Source organism: Prinia subflava, chromosome Z (genome assembly GCF_021018805.1).
Source record: "Prinia subflava isolate CZ2003 ecotype Zambia chromosome Z, Cam_Psub_1.2, whole genome shotgun sequence".
Classification (NCBI taxonomy): domain Eukaryota; kingdom Metazoa; phylum Chordata; class Aves; order Passeriformes; family Cisticolidae; genus Prinia; species Prinia subflava.
Window position 1 is genome coordinate 71,775,988 of NC_086283.1, and position 23,002 is coordinate 71,798,989.

Below are 23,002 nucleotides of genomic sequence, written 5' to 3' on the forward strand. Positions count from 1 at the left end.
GAGACAGAAACTTAGTGAGCCTAATTGTTCAGATACTGAAATACTAATGTCTTTTTAGTTCCTGATATATATATATATGAGAAGGATCAGAAAACCCATCTGATCAGTACTGCACTAAACCACAGATAGGATATAGAAGAAAACAAGGAACAGACAATAAGTTTATCATTCTATTCTGTGTGCTGCCAGAAGCTGGACAAAATTTTAGCAGTGACCATCAGCATCCATTCAGATTCTATGACTGGATATGAAATAAGATCTCAAAGACTGACTCTATTTCTATCAGATATATCTGAAACCTGGGCTGTTTCTGTTCTGACATGGGATATTGACTGCGCTGCCACTGCAGCAAGCACAAGTGTCCAGGTGTAACTTCACTGTCCTGAGCCTTAACACTTCCAGCTGCTGCCACCACTGCACTCTATTTATAAACTGCTCTCAAGTCTCTTTTTTGTCAATTGTATGCTATGCTGTGAAGTACATCCTGTTCACTCACAGAGCTGGCAGCTACACTGGAACAGGTGTGGGGTAATAGCATTTTTAAGCCCAGTTTTTCTGCAGAATCATAATCACTGAGCTGTAGTATGCCTGGACACTCTTTTCTGTTTTGTTTGCCAAACTTTGTGAAACAAACATTTTACAATTACTGTGGATGTGGATGGTCTGTGAGAGACCAACGCTAAAAAGTACAAATTTTCATTAAGGCCTTTCACTGCAGTCTACCTATCCCCACAATAGCAGAGGGGCTGTTGTCACATGGACGAGTTTTTAGGCTTGATGGGATTGCTGGGGAAGTAGAAATCCATTACTGGTATATCTCTAATTATTAATTCATTCACACCATGTGGATGCTCTTTCACTGACTCACTAAAGAATATAGGTTGTGTAGTCCATCCCACACTCAGAGAATTTCATACCAGCAGCACAATTATCTTTTTCCTTTTCATTCCTTTTTTTGTAAATACAGAATTAGCAAGAATAAACAATACAGTCATTTTGAGGAAATCTGCTTGGCAACAACCAGTCAGGCTTCAAACAAATAAAGCAAGTCTGTTTAGTGCAGTTGTGCTTAGTCTACAAGTGGTGTCAGAAACTTTCTGTACAAATGCTTTTGATTGCCAGGACTGTAGTGTGGAGATTTGCTTCCTCTATAAGCACTGACAGCTTTGGATAGCAGCTGGAAAAGGCAGAGGAGAGGGCAGCAGGTGAGTTAGTAGTTGTTTTGCAGACTCCCAAAATACATGCCTGTGGTGGTAAAGTAGGGAAACAACAAAAGTGGTATACCCACCTAGAAGCTGTGCACATTAAGTGTGCAAGACATTCAAGCCCTGTAGAAGCAATGAACCATGAGTAGTAAAAAGCAGTGATGTTTCCACTGTGTACTGTGCTGGAATTACTGTTCAGCATCTAGCCTTCCTGTGTAAATGAAGCAAATTGTATCTGAAATGAGCTCTATATTAGATATGGAATTAGTGATGAAATTAACTTCGTATAAGAAATTAACTTTGATCTAAGGTATAGATCAAAACATAATAGCAGAACACAATCATTAAAGTGCAGACAATGACCTTAAAAGTAACTTTTAAGGTCGTTGCATCCATGGAGGCATGGATGTGCACAGTTAAATAATTCATGTCATATGAATTGCTCCATAGCTTTTCTTGAAAACATTAATTTCAGTGATTGCTGAAGCTGCCTAGGGATATGTGCAACGGACAAGAGCATGGGCCTTTTGAAAGAGGCAAGGTGCTTGTGCAATTCTTGTGCTTGTATGGGAGAACAGGTAATACACATTTGCATAGTTCATGATCTTGTGCCTCTTCTTACAGTTTAGCCTATGCCAAGATTAATTCCACAGCTCCTGGAAAAAAAAGCTGTTTTAAATAGTAGAGACACTAAGCATTGCAGCTCTGTGATTTAAACTTTGGTTAGTGCAAACTGTTGCTGAATGAGTCCAGCAAGTTAAGGTTTGTTGATGTTTTACATTATTATTTACCTGTATTTCAAATGCTGCAAAAATTTTTGGAAAGATAAATCTTTCCAAAAGATTTATCAAACTTTAACCCTTTTGTAGCAACGCTTCCTGATTCTCCATAAGGTAAACTTGCTTGACCTTTATTATGTAATTTTCCAGAAATGAAGCCAATAGCTTTTGTTTCATCTTAGTAATATAAAGCTAAGGCCTTTTTTTCCGAGGAATACTGGACATGCTTATTAAAAAACTCCAGATTCTTGGTTTATGTTTATATTTACAGAGGGTTATCCTTTTTCCACAGCATCAAGATAGATAAAGTTTAATGTGTAGAATAAATTTACATATGTGATCTTTGTGTACATTTTTAAAAGTAGAGTTACACTCTACTAGAATTGATCTAAGTGCTAGATTCACAAACTGTAATAACGAGCAGAAGTTTTTCTTAGGTTTTCATAGGACTGGCATTTTCTTCTCTTTGATATATTTTTACAGAAGTCATAAAATGTCTAGCTGAATACATAATGGAAAGAACATATCTGATATCCTCCATCATGTTTTTCTGGAACGGGGTAGTAGCTAAAAACAGAAAAGCAAAGCAGCTCATTATGACGTGCAGGTGAAGTATTCTGCCATGTGTGCTGACACTGCAAAATTCAGGTTTGCTGCACAGTTGACTGATCTGTGCTTGTCATTGTTTAACTCATTGGTTATAAGAGTAGATGAATTTTTAAAAAGGTCTTTAAGATAAATATGCATATATTCTGCATATGTGTGTATTCTGCTGTTATCCTGCTTTATGTATGTTCAATAGATACCAAGGTGCTTGGAAAAAATGTGCTCTCTGGTAAAAATAAAAACTTTGTAAGTTGTATACTAAAATTTGTCTCTTACAGGGAGAACGTTCTTGAGGCTGTAGTCCTCGATAAGGTGATTAATAGACTAAGTAACCTAGCACACAGTAATTTCTCTGAGTACACTTGCTACTACTGTGATTGTGGTATCACTGTTAGGGTATCATTAGCACAAGGCTATTCATAACTCATTTGGAGGTCCAGGAAGCCAAAGAGCAAAGGAGGTGACTTCCTCTCTCCTAGAATGAGAGGAGAACAGCTGGTTGGCAAAAACTGTCCTTAGAGGAACTTTTGACATGAATTGTTCTGGTGAAGAGGGGAGCAGCTGAGGTGGCCTCTGTATACAGGATTAGTGCTTTCTCCCTAGAAACTAGCATATGTGAAACAGTTCTGTCAGAAGGGGCACATGACTCTTTTCATCCTTCTTCCCTAGTTGCTTTCCTTGAGCTTTATTTGCCTCTAATTTTGTTATCAGCCTGAATTTTGGTACTTCTTCTAGCATGTACTTTACATTACACTTGGGAAAGTTTTATTTGGATACTTCAGAAATAGTAGGATCTAGGTTCTCTCTAATTCATAAGCCTCTGAAATAGGGAGAAATTTAAAATCCTAATTTTAAATTAGGAATTCTAGGACTCTTAATAAGATACTCTTAAAATCTCATGAACAATTAGTATTCTTACTTAAAATATTCAAGTTTTTAGAGAACTGGATGGAAAAAATTGGTTTCACCCATGAATTAAACAGTATCAGTGGTAATTTCCAAAATGATCATGCATTTATTTTGAAGGCCTGCCTGTCTTTAGTGCTTGTTACTTGGTTTGCCACCCCTCTATTTCCTGTCATTTATTGTAGAGCAATTTTTGAATTTTATATTCCTTAACTGGAAATTTATATTCATTAACTAGAGTCTGTGTTTTCTCAGGCAGCGTGATTTTTAAATGATATTGTTGAAAAGTAGAAGCAAACTGTTAAGTAAATCAAAGAAAAACATATCAAAAAGAATTCTGGGTGTTGCACCTTACAAGGGTGCAACTCTTTTACTCTCTACTGAAGGTAACAATTTTAAAGATTATTGTTAGTCTTTACTCTGACCTCCTCTATCTGACTGTACTCCACAAGCAGTGTTTGGCCTGCATCACTACAGTGTAACAAGATAGCTCCAGTATAGACACTTCACAACTCCAAGAAGGTAGAGATGCGGGGTTTTGCTGGTGGTTTGTCTTAAGCAGTAGAAGTATGATTTATACGTAATCTATCAATTTGTCAATTTCAGAAAGTTTTAAAATCTTCTGGGAAAAACAAAAAACCAAACCAAACCAAACCAAAACAAAACAAAACAAAACAAAACAAAAAAAAAAAAAAAAACCAAAAAAAAACCACCAAAAACCCAGTCTGTCTTGTGCAACAGTTGTGTGCAACTATTAATGACATTGTACTAAAGTGACAAAACCAAAGTTTATCTAGATTATTTTGCACTTAAGCTAAAAGAAAGTATTGAGAAGGATGTATTTGTGTTGCTAATTTTTATTTCCATTTGCTTTTTTCACGTAGTAATATGAAATAATAAAATTTATTGGGAAGATAAATCAAATAGTACCCAGAAACTTGCTTGCTTTCTCAAGATGTATTTTCTTGACTTGTGTTTATTAAGAATTTTTCTCTCATTTTTATATGTAACAGATTTTTTTTTCCACAAAAAACCACCATAACTAGCTTATCTATTCATTTATTCATAGGAAAAAACAGATATTCACAAAGGAAAACAATCTTTTTTATCAACCCCATATTGTTTCAAATGCATGGTTCTTGAAGGTGCAGAGCTGTTTTAAAAAGAGCACTTTGATTCAGTCTTTTTAAAAAAGGTAGAATGGCCAGGATGCTCATGTGTATATTAGTAGAAGACTACCCCTGGCTTTTGCATTTCTCTCATTCGTATTCCATTTTAGTTTTGAGAAATTATTTCACTGTGTCTTTCACATTAAGCGTTAAAAAATTATAAACCCCAGTTTTTCTGTTTTTACTGTAGGATTCTTCTCTTGGTTATGTTTGTCTACAAGGCATTACTATAGAACATATTAAAAATTACATGGCATGCTTTTTTATAAACAATGGCTTTTCTGATTATTTTGATATTTTTTCGTATCTAGTGAGTTTTTAAATTGCACCAGACACTGCTAAGAAGTATTCAATTTGTTGACTGTTTTTTAAAAGCTGGTACCTTTTGCATATATGAGATTTTCTTCCTCTCAGGATCTGTGATGTTCTTTATTTTGCTGGCTGCCACCTGTCTGAAGCAATCAGCCACTTCTTTCTCTTTCTCTGTACAAAAGGAAAATCCGGTCTTCCCATGGATGGTGGAAGGTAACAGGATAATCAGTTCAGCAGTGATCCTCTGATGTCATTGTGGGAGCCCTGTAAAAGCGGATTATCTGTGACCCAGATAAAATAATTAGAAATTACTTGGACACTTACAAATAACTGATCTACTAATCTCATTTCCAAAGTTAAAAAAGGCCTGTCTCTCAACGTAACACTACCAGATGTTTCAGTTAAACAGCATCCTTTGCAGAGACTAATCTGAACCCTAATTTTAAAGGATTACCTTTGATTGTTTTTAACTCAAACACTAAACAGTGTTTTCATTTTTCCATATGTTCTATTTCTATGGAAGAAAAGAAATTTTCGTAATTCTTCCACTATGGTCCATTAAATATGATTTAATGTGATTTATCCTAGTATTCCAAAGAAAACTTTTAATTGAAATTATTTAGTAATTAACTTGTTTCTCTGGGGCAGAACTATTTAATGGGTAGGCTTTTATACATTTAATAGATACCATGTGGCCTTTGTGCAAGGTAGTGGATGTATTATCATAAACTAAGTGGACAGCGACTTTATTAATTTAATTAATGCTACCAGGGTTTCCTGTTAATTAACTGTTTGAATGGTGTACAGTGATATGCCAGTATCCTGTTGCATCAGTACTTTCTGGATGTGGAAAAGAGAAATTTCCCTTTATTTTCTTTAGGAAGGATAGAAGGGAAAATAATGTTCAACAGCCTGTCTGATGCACAATATGATGCCTACCACATACTTTTTTCCCCTTAGAAACTTTAAAAAATATTGATACTTGCTTTCTATCGTTGCAGTTTCTCCTTTTTACCTTAAATTGGCAAGTGCATGTTACGAGATAGTTTTTCAACCTTTTTACAAAGACTGAGTTTCAAAATAATGAAAATGTAGTTGCAGTTATTCTGTTAGTAAAATCAAGAGCTTTTTAATTCTTCATGTATTTTACAGTATTGATCCATTGCTGATTTAATATGCAGAGTGACAAGTGATCTAGTTCTGCTGAAATGCTTTTTGTCTTTAATAATAAGTATCTTGTAATTAAAAATATTTGCAATCATATCTTTAATCACATAATCTATTAAATACTGTTTTGATTAGTGAATACTAAGGGCTTTTCCTGTTTTTTCAAACATGGCAGAAGTGTAATCAAGGAACTATTAATCCTCGTAATTAAGTTTAGCATATTAAAAATTAGGATTGTTAGGGGAAATTAGGATTTCCAGGCAATTGTATTCTTTATGTGGCTACAATATAGTGTGAGATATAAAGTAATTACAGAGGGAAAGCAAAGTATATATAAACTATAACCCCAAAGAGTAATTGTAAATTACTAACAGAAAATAACTTAATGTTAACATTATCTGTCTTCCTCATTATTCTTATCCCTTCCCCTTTTCCTGTTTTTATACCTTTAATCCACCTATAGGTATATCTCTTTTTAGAAGACTGCATGAAGTTCTGTAAATTAAATTCTTAGGAATTGGTAATGTCCTGGTCTTTGAATATGATTTTGTTAACTGTGTGAATTCTTTTGTATCTTTATCTTATTTTTCTCAAATAGGTTTGCAATTCGCTTAGCATTTTAGTGAACGTATTCTGACATCTTCAAATACATATTTACCATAAAAATGAAATATTAGTTTACTTTAAAAAGCCCCCTTTTTTATGAGCTGTTTAAAATACAGAAAAAAAATTGAAGTGTAAGACACTCTAGGTAGCAAAAGATCTTATCTCTTTTATTTAGGTCGCTGCATGGTCTTATGTAAATAATAATATTTTTAATTGAAATCAATAATTTAAAATACTTTAAGGAAGAAGTGCAAGTTAGAAAATGTAATCAGATTTTATGTTGTGCAAGGAATATCAAATATCATGCCAAAATTATCCCTGGTTCATCACTCAAAAAGGAAGTCCTTTTACTAGTCTATTTTTCCTATAGTAAAGGTAGTACCTCTAACCACTTGAAAAAAAGTAACTATAAAAATAATATTTGAATTCTCCAACGGCTGAATACATTTTGTTTACATGTTGCTTGTCAGATTTAGACATCAGACCTTTAAAATTACTTCTGTATGAAGATCAACAGCTAACTTTCTTAAATGTTTTCCCTTATATTTTTGTCTTAAGGTATTTCTAAGGATCAATCAATATAATATGTTTTGTCGTGTTTCTTATCATGCAGCTATCTGCACCAAACATGGATTTGAAATAGCCTGAAGTTAACAGATCTGCTTGTATTGCCTCTGTTGTAGATTTTTTTTTTACTTTTTACTTTTACATTATCTGATATCCAGTAAGTAAATTGGAAATCTATTTGGCTGAATCAGAGCATAGAGGAATGCAGGACTATTCCCTAGAAGTAACAGAGTGTAGTTTTATTTTTCATTTAGCACATGAGTCTAATATAGGGGTTTAAACTTAGCACTAATACTTTTCAGGCTGAACATAATTAAAATAGATAAAATTGACCATCTTATATGAAAAGTCTAGATTAAGAAAGGAATACTAAAAAGTTGCCAAAAGTAAACCCAACATGTATTTAATGCTCAAAAGAAAATTTCTCAAATACGATGTATTCTTTCTGTGTTTAGTATTTTATATTCCTGAATTGTTCACCTGTCATGTGCATGCATACCATGAAAGGATGTTAGCTAGCAGAAAAAAAAAAACCCTTTTATAAAGGATGTGTTGTCTTGATCTTAAGATAAAAACAAAGGCTGCAAATCCAGGAAGGTTTGCAAGTGGGGTTTTTTTCTCTTTTGTTTTGTATTGTTTTCTCTTTTTCTGCTTCATCATACTTTTCTGCTGATTCACCTATACTGAACATTTGAAAATACTGAAACTATGGCACAATCCTTACATTCTACTACTGCAAGTATTAATAGAGCTGTAGTGATTGCATGTCACTTTAAAGAAACAGAAAAGACAAATTGAACCAGGGATTGTAGCTGCATGGTGTGGAGTGTGTCCTGTAAGTTACAAAATACAGTTTATGCTTTGAAGACATGAATCAGTAAGCAAAAAATATTCTTTCCATGTGCTTGTTTCATGATGAATTAGTTCATGATAAAATCCATCCTATAGTACAGTTTGTCCATCCTATAGTACAGTTTGTTAAGCAGTGCATGCGATCTTCCTAATTTTTTCTTTTTGACGGTTATGCTAAATAAAAGCATAGATGTGAAAGGTACAGTTCTCTTTGGAGCTAACATGGATGCATCCATTTGTGAGTGAATCTGAAGTTGGTTTGCAGAACTCTGTCAGGGCTTTTACATATGTCTCTCTCCATTCTTCTCCTTCCACTTACAGCAGTCTTGGCTGTGTCAGCAGCTTAGATTAAGCAAGCTGCTATTATGAACTTGTAGTATATCCTCAAAGTGAAAAAACACCATATATTTTTCTCCCCTCAGCAGAATCTGAACACTTTGCCCTATTCCTATTCCTGTGTTTATTTCCTCTAATTTCTTTTTCCTGTCTCACTAAGGTGTGATTTTTTTTTCTCTAGTTGCTTTAAAATGCTTATTATTGGGTATGTGTCTCTGAATAACCTGGTGCAGGAACAATTTTTGTTTCTAGTCCAGATCATGACTTTTACCGATTGTGTCAAATTAATCAGTTGTGTTTGACAATTTCATCTTGTATTCAATTGCAATTTTTAAGGCTTTTTTAGAGTTAGATATTACTAGGACTCCATAGTTATGTGATGTTTGGTCATACCAAGTTATTTTAAACTTTTGGATGAATGCCAGTGCTCAAAAAAGGTTTTAACATTAGCATTAGCTTTGAGTCTGAAAAAGAAATCTTAGCAGAGTTCTATTTGCATTAATAGTAATCTAAGCTGATAGTACATGCAGACAGCTAAAGCCTCTTAGGCTGAACACAGTAATTCTGATGTTGTAGCAAAACCTTGCTATGCATCAAATGCATAATTAAGAGAGATGATACTCTGGTTAAAAGACGTTTGTGAGATGTCTTAATGAACAGACCACCTTGTCATTCAGAAGAATAGCGGTTATTCTGGTCCTTTGTCTCCAAAAGAAAAACAAATCATGTCTGAGAAGGAAGCCTTAAATAATAGGTCAAAACTCAACTGTGGTGCTCTCCTTTTCCTTCATCTCCTGTCTCAAGAGGGGCTACTGACTTTCCTGGGGTGCTGTGAAGTTTCTTTTTCATGTTAAAAGGTAAATTGGTTCACTCTCAAATGAAAGTAAATTTCAAATGAACCTGTTTGGCAGCAGTGTTGGGGGAGGGAAGGTGTGAGGGGCATTTTGTTTTTTAAGTTCAGTCACTAGCAGTTGTTATTAAGCAGCTAAACGTCAAAGCAATGTTTCTTTGCTAGTTTGCAACTTTTAAAATGTGGTTCTAATTTTTTTTTAATATCGAGAAAGTATCCAAGAGGCAAAGGACTTGCTGCTCAGCCCCAATTTCTTTACTGTAAAGCAAAAATAATCTAAAGTATATGTGGGAATTTAAAGATCAGGGGAGGGGTGAAGGAAATGGGAGGGAAGTGGGAAGGTGAGGAAGGTGTGGGAAGGGAGGGTGCAGCAAGGGCAGGGGGAGGAGGGGAGGGGAGGAGGAGAGGAGGAGGAGATTCGAGGAGAGGAGATTCGAGGAGAGGAGATTCGAGGAGAGGAGATTCGAGGAGAGGAGATTCGAGGAGAGGAGATTCGAGGAGAGGAGATTCGAGGAGAGGAGATTCGAGGAGAGGAGATTCGAGGAGAGGAGAGGAGATTCGAGGAGAGGAGAGGAGAGGAGAGGAGAGGAGAGGAGAGGAGAGGAGAGGAGAGGAGAGGAGAGGAGAGGAGAGGAGAGGAGAGGAGAGGAGAGGAGAGGAGAGGAGAGGAGAGGAGAGGAGAGGAGAGGAGAGGAGAGGAGAGGAGAGGAGAGGAGAGGAGAGGAGAGGAGAGGAGAGGAGAGGAGAGGAGAGGAGAGGAGAGGAGAGGAGAGGAGAGGAGAGAGGAGTTCCTGGTTTGGTGCTTTAACTTAGTTAATTTAACAGATTACAGTTTTTGGGGGGAGCAGACCTTGATGAGAACCTTTCAGGTCTTGATAGCATGCCATGACAACACATAAAATACCTAGTTTCCAACCTGTGATTTTCCTCCCAGAAAACTCAAGTATTTTAGGGAGCAGTACAAGTGTATTAATGAATAAGCAGTATGCAGAAACATAGCAGAAAGCCATGTTAAAATATTTGGTGATGTTACTTCTGCAACCGAAGCTGATTTTAAAGCTTCTCTTTTGAAATGGTAGCATAAATATTCCATAGCTACAAGTCAATTTAAAGTGTGGACTAGCATGTTACTGGTTTATAAAGGACCATTTGCCATTACTGCTTTCAAACATGCCAATATTGTTTCGTACTGTTTGATAAACAGCGTTGAGTTGACCAGAGAGTAATTCCTAGAACTGAGATGTTTTTGCAGTTACAAAAGTACCTACAGCATCTCATGAAAATGCTGTTACCACCTTGCTGAAATGCCATGCAAGTAATTTCCACTTAGTCCTTTTTATTCAAAAAGCCATGTATGAATTTTTGTGGTCGGCAGAGATGGTGTTTTCTCTGACAAAAGCTGAACAAAAAGCCAGTCCAAGGAAGCAAAGTATTCCTTGGCTGTGCAGTTGGGTCCGGCCCTAATGAGGAGAATGACTTGTGTCTTGTAATGCTTTCCTGGTGCTTGTGGCAGGAGAGGGAACACAGGCCCATAATATGAGAGGAGCAGCAGTTCATCCGTGGGAATCAAAACAACAAAGCAGTGTTTACAGTTTGCTGCCTCCAGTCCTTTCCTCCCTCACTGCTGAGTGGGTGTTAACACCTACCTAATGACAGGGCCAGCATGCTTTATGTAACCTTCACTGGGTATGCCTTCTCTACACAAATGTCTCCGCGAGAACTTGAGCATCCTGGTGGATTGGTGTGAGAAAAGGGGACTTCTCTCCTTTGCTGTACTGCAGCTGGAATTCAGCTGGATAGGTCATGGACAGAATTAAGATTTTTGCTGTTTAGTGTGTGGTAAGGGATCCTGTTCCAAAACTCTTCAGAGCTGGGAGGTAAAATAGAAGGATAAAAATTGGCAAGGGAGTTGGGACCACCCATGTCTGATGGAGCAGGGTAATTGTGCCCTCCCCCCTTAAAACTTCATGAAAGATAGGGGCAGAGTCCCAGCAATACCTGCACTGAATTGCATGCAGGAACAATCAAGGAACACAGTTTTTATGGTTTTTAGTGCTAGGTAGTGTTTCCAGATGATGGTGAAATTGCAGTCTAATTTGACCACAGTCCTTTTGTCTGTATGTGTCTGAGACAGTTGAGATTAGTTCTTGGTCTTCTTCAAATTCTACTGTAATTTGAGTGGTGCATTATGTGCATGCCTGAATCAATGAAAAGGAAAGGGAAATACCAAACTACCAATGAAAAGGAGTTGAAATTGTGAAAAATATTTCAATTAATTGTGTTTTGAACTTCACAAGTGATTTTGGGAGGTAATGAACTATAAATGTGTATTGAGATCCCATACATGATATTCACAAAGGAAGCTTCTTTGTGAAATCCATTGTGAAAAGTCAGAAAACAGTACTATTGGTAATTTTAAAAGTTTTATTGGGGGTAGATCAAAGCTAAAACTGATCTGTTACTTTTTCACATTTTATAATTAAAGTATGAATTTAGATTGCTATTAGCTGCAGGATGGCCTTCACTCTGTACAGTATTTAGCTTTTATATTTTAAGAGAACAATTTTTATATTTGCTATTTAATTGTAGCAACTGTAGAAACTCATGGTATATTTTCAGTTGTGCTGTTTGCCTTATAATACTCATGAAGTTAATGGTTTTAAAACTTCTGACTAACCCCTGCTTTTCAAAATACTATGTCTGTTAATAATGACTGCATTTTACTTGCTTTTCCTGTGGTTATCTCAGTGGGATACTCCAAGTCTAAAATGAGTGCTTGTGGAAAGTATGGCAAGAGTGGACCTTATACACACTGCTTCTAAATGTCCTGTGCATTAGTAGCAGTGTTAATTAATCTGAATTAATTTTAGCTGTAATAATGCTGTAAGTTTTTGTTGGCATTCTTTGGTATTGTAGACAAAATACTCAGTACAGTTTCATGCCATACTTGCAAAAATCAGTTAACAGACTGAGTTAAAATTTATGTGTAATCTCAAATTCATTTAAAACTAATATGGCATATGTGTAATATGCAACCTACTGAACTATTGTCAAAACAGTGTATATTAATAATTCATTCTCTGCTATATTTATTTGCTTTCATAAAGAATTTAAAAACATTTTAAAAGTTAGGAATGTAAATAAATACTTTTAAATTTTGCTTTTTTTTTTTCTTTAACAGGACACTACAAGTATAGAAAAAATGTCAAACTGTTGTGAAGACATGTAAGTTCTGTAAAATTCCTACACTGCTGAAATGCTGAGGGAGTAGCTGTTAGGATGATTTTACATGGTACTGTGCACTGTACTTTCTATCTGTAGCGGCACCTCACTAATCTTTTAATAGTTGTTTTACACAGAATAGCCTCATGTTGTTCCCTTTCTTTCCCTACCCAACGCCAGCGGAATTATATTTTCTTTTCAAAAGTACAGATCAAAAGATACTTTCTGCAGTGTTGTGACATACATTTCATTATTATTGAAGTCTCCTGTGTTTCAAAAGATGCCTTTGTTTGATTGATGACACAGATAGTTTCTGTTCTCCAAAGTCTCAGCTGCATGTTGTAATGAAATAAAAGTTATGTTTGTGATGGTTGGATACAATTCATCAGAGTCCAGTATTGGATCCCCAGCCAACCTGCATTGTTGTAGCTGACTGAAATGCACTGTGGGCATGCTGTCTTTCACTAATAATGCTGTCTTCTGTAGATCGAGGCCGCGAAAGCCATGGCAGCAGACCTTCTCAGAAGTTTTTGGCACTCACTGGAAGATCCTGTGGTTTATTCCTTTCAGGCAGAGGCAACCACTGCGAGTTCCCTACCACTTTGCCGGTCATGTCTAAACAGATGGATGGTGGGCACAGATGGGTCCTCCATGCTGGAAGTGCATTACAGGTTTTATGATAATAGGACTATGACAGTCTTCAAGTCAATTAAAATCCAGTTGTAGGCATCACAGTGTGCCCCGGGCATTATTTTAGTTATGGTCTTGATTCTATTCTGAAATTAACACAAGTTAAGCAATCAACTTCAGGCTTGTTTACTTTCAAAACAGCTTTCCCAAGAGATTCCTTTTGTCTCTGAGGTTAATACCAAAAGCAAACAACTGGAATGCAGTAGTTTATGCAGTTTGATACTGTGTCCTTTTTTTTACCTTTTTTTTTCCTTTTGTATTTTTTTGTGTAGGAAGCACTGAAGTTTGCATTGATGGTTAAATTTCTCACTAAGTGTCTTATTCTGCCTTGAATTTTTTTTTAGGGTCTTTTTCAGTAGGTCTGTCTGGATAGTAATAATGTCTTTTTTTCCTGCTACATATATTTAAAATTCCATGATTCTGTCAGTTATTTATGATATGCAAAAGTAATCCTGCAGCACTGCACTGTAAAAGGCAATATAAAGCTGAAGCTGAAGCTTTAAGAAGAATACTTCATAAACCTTTCTCAGAGAGGTTTTGTAAAGGCACACAGATGTGTGTTTACATAGAGAAAAGTTTACAGTTTACAGTTATCTTTCGACTTAGATATGATGTTAGTGAAAAGTGTTCATGTCTTTATGTCAGTGAGAGGGTAAATATTTCAGGGTAAACTATGCAGATACAAAGCATGTTTTCCCTAAATCCCAAGGATTTGAATCAGCAATAATCAACAGAGAAGTTGCATGGTGCAAATACTGATTACTCTTAAAAAATACAGATGTAGTTAGTTAGCATAATATACCATAAAGAAGAGTATATTATCAATAAAGCTAAAAATTTTATATTTACTTTTCTTTAGTCTTGATTAGCTGGAATTGGTCTAAGTGTTTGTATGTTGAAAACAAAAGTAATTAAAAATATTTATACATAAATATAAATTTGCAACTAACATGAACAGTCAAGTATATTAAAACATTTAATAGGGTATTTTGTTGATGTAGATAGCTTGTTGTTTCTTTAAGTATGGAAGTAGTTAACCAAAGAAAGCATCTTTCAGATCTGGTAAAATGATAACTATTTCCAAAGTACAATCTCAGTCTTCCTTTATCTGGAAAAATCATGTACTTACTTTAGCCCTCTGTATCTATACAAAAATTAGCTTCAGATGATTGTGAAAACTAGGATTTCTAGGAGAAATTCAAACATAATGTTTCCAGTTATGCTGCTTACTGTGTTTGTTGCATACTCTAACAGGACTAGGATCCATCTTAAATAGCAGCCATGCAGCAGGACACAATAAAAGACACCAAGACAGGATTTTATATATGTAGATTGTGTAGAAAGTGATAGTTTATTTATGAACAGTTACTTCAAAAAAGACGGGTGAGTTTTTTCATGACTGGTGTTTGCAAAAAGTTTTTAGATCAACTCTTTCAAAGTCTTCGTACAGTTACTGCCAATGTTAGGTGCCCCTTTATCGAATTAACAGATTTTGATGATCCATTGAAAGTTTCAAAAAGTGCCTCTTAAAAATCACATGAACTTTAAACTTTTGTAAATGTCTAACATTTGATCCACTTTTACTTTTCCTGTCCTTTTAAAAATAGATGCAATGTTTTATTAGCTGAAATTTTAAGCTTAATGTTCAGCCATTTTCCTTTTTTTTTTTTCCTCATGCCAGTTGTAGTGAGGTTCGACTTTCTTTCAAATGGTATTGGCATATTGGCAGCAATATTTAAATAAAAAGAAGCTAGAGGAAATGGGTGAAAAGACTGGAGCATTGCTTGAAATGGAAAGGAGTGTGGATATACATAATAAAGTAATTGTTCTGTTATTTTCTTTTCCTCCCCCACCACACCTCACAGCTATTTTAGTCTCTGGAATACACAGGGAAATAATATTTCATTTTCTGTGCCAATATTCAAATGTTCCATGACCAAAATATAATTCGAAATTTTTAATACTAATCAGTTATCAGAGCAGATTATACAGTTCTGAACCTTACCCAGAAAGAATTTTTGGTATATTCATCGTGGGGCATATGATTGTGTGTTCTGCTTTCCCTTATTATTGTTCCAGTGAGTGTCGCCGTGCATGGCGCTCCAAGCCCATGCTGAGCCTTAGTTAAAAAGGGCGCCGGTGGTTCCTGAGGCTGGTGGGCAGCTGAGGGGTGGTGCCGTGGGCTGGCAGGGCCCGGGAGCGGCGCCCGTGTCCCGCCCGCCCCGTCACCCCCTGTGCCCGCTGGCGCACCGGGGCACACCCCGGAACGCCGTCCGAGACATCGGCAAGTCAGAAAACCTCTGAATTCCGAGGCGCGCCCTTAAATGACCGAAAGGCAAACCTGGAGGCTGGAGTATCAATTATACTTTCCAGCAAGGTGAAAATCTTGCCTGATTCTCAAACAAAAGTGCTAATTTCACAGATTCGTGTTCTCAAATGTTTCCATATTGTTCGACATTTTTTTGAATCTACTTTTTCCTCAGTCTCCTAATCATCATAACATTAGGAATCAATTTGCAACAGGATTAGGACTGCTAGTTAGTTTCTGTCCCTTTTCTAAGTATTTGGGGCACAAAGGTGAGATTTTGGAGAGACTTGACATTTTAGGAGGTACTAAACTTTATTCTTTGAATTAGAGGCCTCTAAAATGGTAAAAGTAATAATTTTTTTCTTAATTTAGCTGAAAGACCCAATCATGTTATTAGTTTCTCCAAGTAATGGTTCTGAAACTAATTCTCAGAATAAGTTGTTCTGTCAGGAAAAATCAGACTTTTATGAACCAATTTGAAATCCTTCAGACCTTGAAATTCCTGAATCCTTTAAACTGTTGCTTTCTTTCCCTCCAAGTTCTCCTTAAGAATCCTTGTTTTAGTAGAAAATGCATTTTTAAGATTGATTAGTGTTTGTAATTTTTATGCATTTAAAAAAATCTTATAGACAGGGTTACTAAATTTCACCCTAATATCATATCAGAACAACATGTTTTATTGAGAAAAGTGAATATTATCTTCTGACTAGGCAATATTTAAATTCCTGAGAGCCACAAAGAGAACTTAAAGAACCAATTAACTACTCCCTGAAAACATTTGGAAATAAAGCTGGTTTATTTGCAATGTGGGATAACTTCTGGTAGGACCGAAGAATGTTAACTTGCTATCTTCTCATAACCTTGAGATTTCATTTGCAAAATGCTGATGTCTAAAATAAAAGACAATGCATTAAATAATGTCTATGAATCTGTCCTCTGATCTGTTGCTTTGAAGGAGAGGTTCCATCACACAGCTGGTCTAACAGTTCAGGTACACACAATCATTGTCAATCTTGAGGAGGAGTTGAGTCTTAAATTCTCATATACATGGAATTTTAAGAATAAATTTTCTATGCATCAGGGTTTATTAAGATAAATAACTTTTAAACTATGTTCTGAGCTGTTCTTTAGATACTCCTGATAATTATCTTGATTCATTACTTTATAAATACATGGTCAATAAAACACAAAGTAGAATGTCATGTATCCTGGTTTAACCCCAGCCAGCAACTAAGCACCACAGAGCCATTCAGTCATTTCCCTCCCAACAGGATGAGGGGGAGAATTGGAATAGTAAAAATGTGAAATTCTTGGGTCAAGATAATGTATAGGTTTGATAGGGGAAGCAAAAGCCATGCAGGCAAACAAAGCAAAATAATTAATTTACTGCTTTGCATGGTCAGGCAGGGTGTTCAGCCAGCTGTAGGAAAGCAGGGCTGCAGTGCACGTGACAGTGACTGGGGAAGACAAACACCATCACCTCAAACATTCATGTGTTCCTCCTCCCCCCAGCTCTATTTGCTGAGCATGACACCATGTGGTATGGAATATCCCTGGAGTTGACCCCTGGAGTTGGGGTCAGGTGTTCCAGTTGTGTCCCCTTCCAACTCTTTATGCACCTCCAGCCTTCCTGATGGGATGGTGTAAGAAGCAAAAAAGGCCCTGTCACTGTGTTTCCTTGTGGCTCAGCTGTAAGGAAAACATTCCTGTGTTATCAACACTTCCCAGCATGAATCCAAAACACAGCCCTGCATTAGCTACCCTGAAGAAATTTAACTCTGCCTCATACAAAACTAGCAGATCATGACAAGTCACATTGTTTTCACATTCAGAATCCAGGATATTTCATTGTTCATGTTACTATGTTTGGTTGATGAGAAGCTCAGTATGACCTGGTAATGTGTGCTTTCAGCACGCAAACCACCCTGGGCTGCATCATAATAAGCTCGGATAACAGGGAGGTGAGGGAGGTGATTTTCTCCTACTAATAAGTTGAATCTAATTCTAAATTAGCTGAAGTATTTGGATCTCAAAAGTAACAGTGTGATGCTGAATGCTGCTAGAAACTGCTTTTGGGAAGAATAGGTACTTCTAAATACAGCGTCCTTGCTTAGGTGACATACTATGTGACTGGATACTTCAGTAAAATGTTCCTTGAGAGGTTTTTGTACTACTTTCTCAGTGGCTGAGCATTTGACCTTGGGAGGCATTGAAATGCTTGTATCTGTGGACTGCATAAGGCCTAGGATTTCAGTTCTGAAATTATCCAGTGGCGTCTTGTGTCTTGGCAGAGTGGTTAAAGCTATTTATTGCAACAAGGGCCATCTAGTTGTCAACTGTATAACTGTAAGAGTGACTTAGACTTATAGTGGTTTTCAAATACAAAATTTTCATAGAATATAACTTCTTATATCTGTACATTTCTGGGTATTTCTGTGCACATTCCCAGGACTGATACCTGTATATCTACAGACAGAAAATTATCACTCTGTCTCTTTAACAGGCAGAAAAATTATACTGACTTTTGTAAACTAGCATTCTGAATTTTGTAGCTCACACATGGGCATGTATTTGAGTTTTATTCATTTGTTCTTATGTGATCTTGACTGTTTTCAAATAATGCTGAATGAAGTTCCTACTGGAATTGTTGAAAATTATGAGGTCTTAACACTGGTTATGCCTAAATGATAACATATGAGATGAATGACTGCATAATATCAAAACAGGAAAGCTTACTCTGGTATTCTTTTAATTAAATCTGAAAATGCAAGAGTATGTTCAGCTGGTAAGCAATGTATTGTTTTGTGTTTGTCTTTGTTTCTTTGATTTATGTCATGTTTCTGTGGGATTTTTTTAAAATTGATTTAAGTTATGTTTTATTTTTTCATTCCTACTGAGAATTCTTTTGTCCTATATTTTTATGAAATCTTATCTTTAAATAAAAAAATTAAAAGTTTCTTTCTCATCACTGAATTTTATTTACATTGATTTAAAGTCGTGTAAGTTGTTTACTAATATTTTTCCAGTCTATTTGTAGATTTTTCTTATTATGTTATAAATTACTCTCACTGCTGTATATTTTTTATTGTGACAAGTGAAAAAGCTACAATCCCAAATGATTGTTTTGAAAAAATGAACTGTGAAAAATTTCTGAATAGTTAGTGAGGTAGTATCTGAGCTTTGTTGTTTGCTTTTAAGAGAAGAGATGAATGTTGGTGGAAGTATTGAAGACTTTCCCTGTTAAGAGTAATGCACCAACTAATGTTGGTATACAACACTGGTTATAGTATTGGTTAAATTTCTCACCTACATAATCACTGTTCCAGCCTTTGATGTAGCTTTCAGTTAAGATTATATAAAGTTTTCGAATTACTGAAAGAGAGTTTGGGATTTTTTTAATCTTTGGCTTGTATTTTTTTTTTACAATGTATTAGATTGTTCATCCTTGGAGCACTTTTTGAGAGAGCTAAATGAATCTGCAGCTCTTCTGTTTTGTGTACACGGGAACTTATGTCAGATTTTGATGCAGAAAAATTTCACACACTTTGGTCTATTTCAAGTGATACACTGGCTTTAAAGATGTAAAAAGAAGTGCAGCAGTGAACACAGGAAAAAAATTTAGAGAACAATAAAACAAAAGCTTCTGGCTATTGATAACATCTGCTCGGGTGTGGAAATGCATTCCTACACTCCACAGAAACCTGGATAATCTACTTTAGAAGAAACACCCATGTCCCATGCGTCACATAAGGAATTTGGGCCTCCTAATATCCAACAGTGCATAGGTGAATGGAATGTGAAGCATATGTGTATTTCAGCTCATTCTGATAATATAACTTCTGATAACTTGGATACACTGAAAGAGAGTTCATATATGAAACTGTATTTAGTTTTCTACTTTGAGTTTGGGTTAAATTAAAGGATAACAGATGAGCATGTCGTAGGTAATCATTTGAGATAAATTTATTTTGTTTTCAAATACTGAAGTTTTATGTATGTGCCTTTATTATAGAATGTACTCGTAGGGAAATTGAAAATACCTTTCTGCATCTAATTTGGCTCTTTCCTACACAGTTACACATTCAGGGCATATTTCTACAAAAACATACATGCAGCATGTGTATGGACGAGGAATAATTCTGCTTTCTTATCACTAACAACCAGGACTGGAAATTTTTATTATAAGTCTCTTCATTCACCAGTAGTATATCTTCAGCATCATCAGCTGTTCAGCTGTATGCCAAGGTTTTTTAATCTGGCACTAAAAAATCAGAATTTGGTTTCCCTGTTCTTCTACCTCAATACTCCCAGAATAAAAAAGCCAAGAAGTTTTTTTTTTTTTTCTTTTTCCTTAGACTAGTCAAATGATCTCATAGCCTCATAATAATAACACACACAAAAAAAATTTTACAGGGTCAAATGCAGCAGGTACTACCTTCATATCCTTGGGTAGTGAGAAGCTACAGCAACATGTATGAACTAAGAAAGGAGATGCAATGCCTTTTCAACTGGTCCAAGGGTTTTTTTGTTTGTTTGTTTTTAAAATATATTTTTTGCTGTGTATTAGAGAGTCAGGAACCTTGTTTGTTGATAAAGCAAGTATTTCTAACCTAATGTTTAGATAGAGAAAGTAACAGCGCTGCAGCCACACCATACCACGTGGAGATGGGGCTGCAGAGGAGTCTGTGAGCAGCAATGTGGCTCTGTGACCCTTCTTTCTTCTTGATTGTTTTTGCATATGAACAGAGCACCACAGTCCATAGCTCAGAGCAGCATCTCCCTGTGGGTGGGAGATAAAATGTTTATACCTAAGTTTATATTAATTTTCAAGTTATAGCAGTTTGAGCAAAAAAAAAGTTTTATTTGGTCTCTTGATCCTTTCTGCTGCCATCAGTTCAGCTGCTGTTGTTCTTTTAAGCACAACTACTTGGAGCTTTCCTGTGGCGTAACCGAATTACGAATGGGTGCATTCGGATGGGACATACAATGCACGCTTCCTGAGTCTTCCTGCAAATTCCCTAGAGATCTCACCTTTCAAAAACTAGATGTTTCAACCATGTCAAAAGTGGAGATACTTAGAAGATGTAGCACCGATGGAACTGTTGAACTTGAGCCACAGTCATGTCCAATTGATCCAATTTCTCACCTACATGCCTTTTTCAAAGCCAAAAAATAATTCCTTTTCTGAATGCACTAGCCAGCCAAATTGATATCCATGTACCTTGTAGAATATTCTCATTAAAATATGCTGTTTTCTGAAAAAATAATTCAAAGCTATTTAAGAGCCAGAGGTTAATGTTGCACCTATTATGTGTCACTTCCTACATATCCTATTTTATCCTGCTTAGAAAAAAAAGAAAAATTAACTGTCACAGTTGAAATCACTGTGCATGTATGATTCATAGGAACAATTTTGCAGCTTTGGAGAAGTCTGAATAGAACCATTATTCTTACAAATAGATCTTGAATTAATATGAAAGGCAGATGATACAGAGCAGGATTTAGTTGAAACAATTATCTCAATTACGTCTTTTATTTGAGAAAGTCAACAATAGCAAATTTTCTGATAGTTATTTGCAGCTGATTGTGATAAAAAATTAAACTTTTTTAGTACATTATTTCTGTTTATCAAATTTTGGGAAAAAAGATATGTGATGGGTAAAAGAGCAGTTTGTTTTCTCATAAAAGACAGGCAGTAAATAACATTAATGTATTGCTTAAGAGGGGTTGGACAGAAAGATACTATGTCTCCATGTAGGAGAATACTGATGAGGTTCCATATGTCCACTTACCATTACTAGGTCCAATAAAGATTTTGGCAAATGTACCTTAACTGCATTTTCAGTTATAATGCCTAAAGTCTGAATGTGAAGGTCTATATTGTATTACAGTGGTAGTTGTGTACAAAACTAATGCTGTTGATGTTGAGATGTATTTATCATGTAAAATGGATGGCAAATACATAATGTGTAATTAGCTTATGAGGAGGACAGCAACTCTAAGTTTAGTGAGGTCTTTGCAGGATATGCTAACTCAATCCATACATTTCATGCAGTTATTTCACAAAGGCCAAAGGGCATTTGAAGGTAGAAATCTGTAACATTAACTAAGTATGTTTTGATTATTATCACCCAGAGATGGCAAGGCAGTTAGAATAATGAATTCAATTTGTCTAATATGTCCTTAGAATTTTCTGTTACTTAGATGAATTGAACTGCATTATTATATGAAGTTCTTTCAGAAACAAGCTTTTAAAAACAGGCACTACTGAGACCCTGGAGCAGTTTTCAGACAGGTACTAATTTTCCCAGATGTGAACTGAGTTAAAAGCTACACTTCTTTATATATGCAGTTTGTTCTTCTCTGTTGTGGCTTGCTGTTCTGTCCGTCATTGGAGTATAGAAAGATGATGAACTGAAAGAAATGGTGCTAGCTTCTTGGAGAGCTGCAACACTGGGGACTTTTAATTTAATTACCCATGTTTGCTCTTTCCTGCAGATTTGTGGTACTTAATGTAGCAGCAGAGGATTTATCAATTTGTAGAGTTACTTCATACTCTGCCCACAGTGTGCTAATCTTTATCTGGTAAAACTGGACAAAAGGAAGATGGAGAAACACATGAATATGAAAGAAAACACCTAAACAACAAGGCAGGTCAAAACTTGTATCAAGTCACAATAGTAGCAGGCATTGGTAACTATCAGCATGTATGGATAGGTAGCTAAATCACATGCCAGTAGTCACAGGGATACTGATAACTACTCAGTTAAAAAGCTGGTTGGGAAAAAAAGTTTAAAAGTTTGTTGGGAAAACTCAATCCTCCCCTATGGCATCAGACAGATACCTGGGTGAGGTCCAATGATCTGGCACCAAAACTCAAGGCAAAATACATCAGCACAGACCCTTGAAACTTCTGTCTTGCCTACCATGGGCTGCAACCTGAAGTGGTGTTTTTTGGGCTCAAAACCTTCCAGAATTGAGCAGGAAAAAATAGTGAATAGAAGATCATGACAAATGTAAGCCTTTTAACAACTGGACAGACACTCCAGCAGAGAAAGACTTGCTAAAAAATCAAAGGTCTTACATTAACATCTTACATCACGGAGACTGCTTCTATAACCCCCTATGTGGGACTCACAGTGGTGATCTCTTGGAGGACCAAAAAGAAATCAACGTTATGCCAAGAGAGGCATATGCCCAGTTGCAGGATAGCACAGCCTCTGACTGTCTGCAGCAGTGAGGACTCAGTGTTGAGTGTGCAGCTGAACACTGTTTAAAACCTCCTGTGCTTCCAGCCTTCCCGCAGGTAGGGACTTATACAGATAGTGCATTAGCATTCATCACAGAGTGGTGCTAGGCCTGGCTCAGCCTGGTGCTGAGTGAAATCAGAATTCTTGCTTAACATCTGAAGAGAATTATGATTACTA

The 23,002-nt window shown here is 36.1% G+C and overlaps 1 protein-coding gene across 2 annotated transcripts in view; it reads left to right on the forward strand.

Moving 5' to 3' along the window:
- Positions 1–18,531, forward strand: part of ZDHHC21 (zinc finger DHHC-type palmitoyltransferase 21) — a 43,278-nt gene extending 24,747 nt beyond the window's left edge. For both annotated transcript variants that reach the window (XM_063423046.1, XM_063423045.1), the window contains 2 exons: positions 12,537–12,580; positions 13,064–18,531. In XM_063423046.1, the coding sequence (XP_063279116.1) occupies positions 12,537–12,580; positions 13,064–13,196 (177 nt within the window). In that variant the 3' untranslated portion in view covers positions 13,197–18,531. The remainder of the gene's footprint in view (positions 1–12,536; positions 12,581–13,063) is intronic.
- Positions 18,532–23,002: the final 4,471 nt, after the last annotated feature.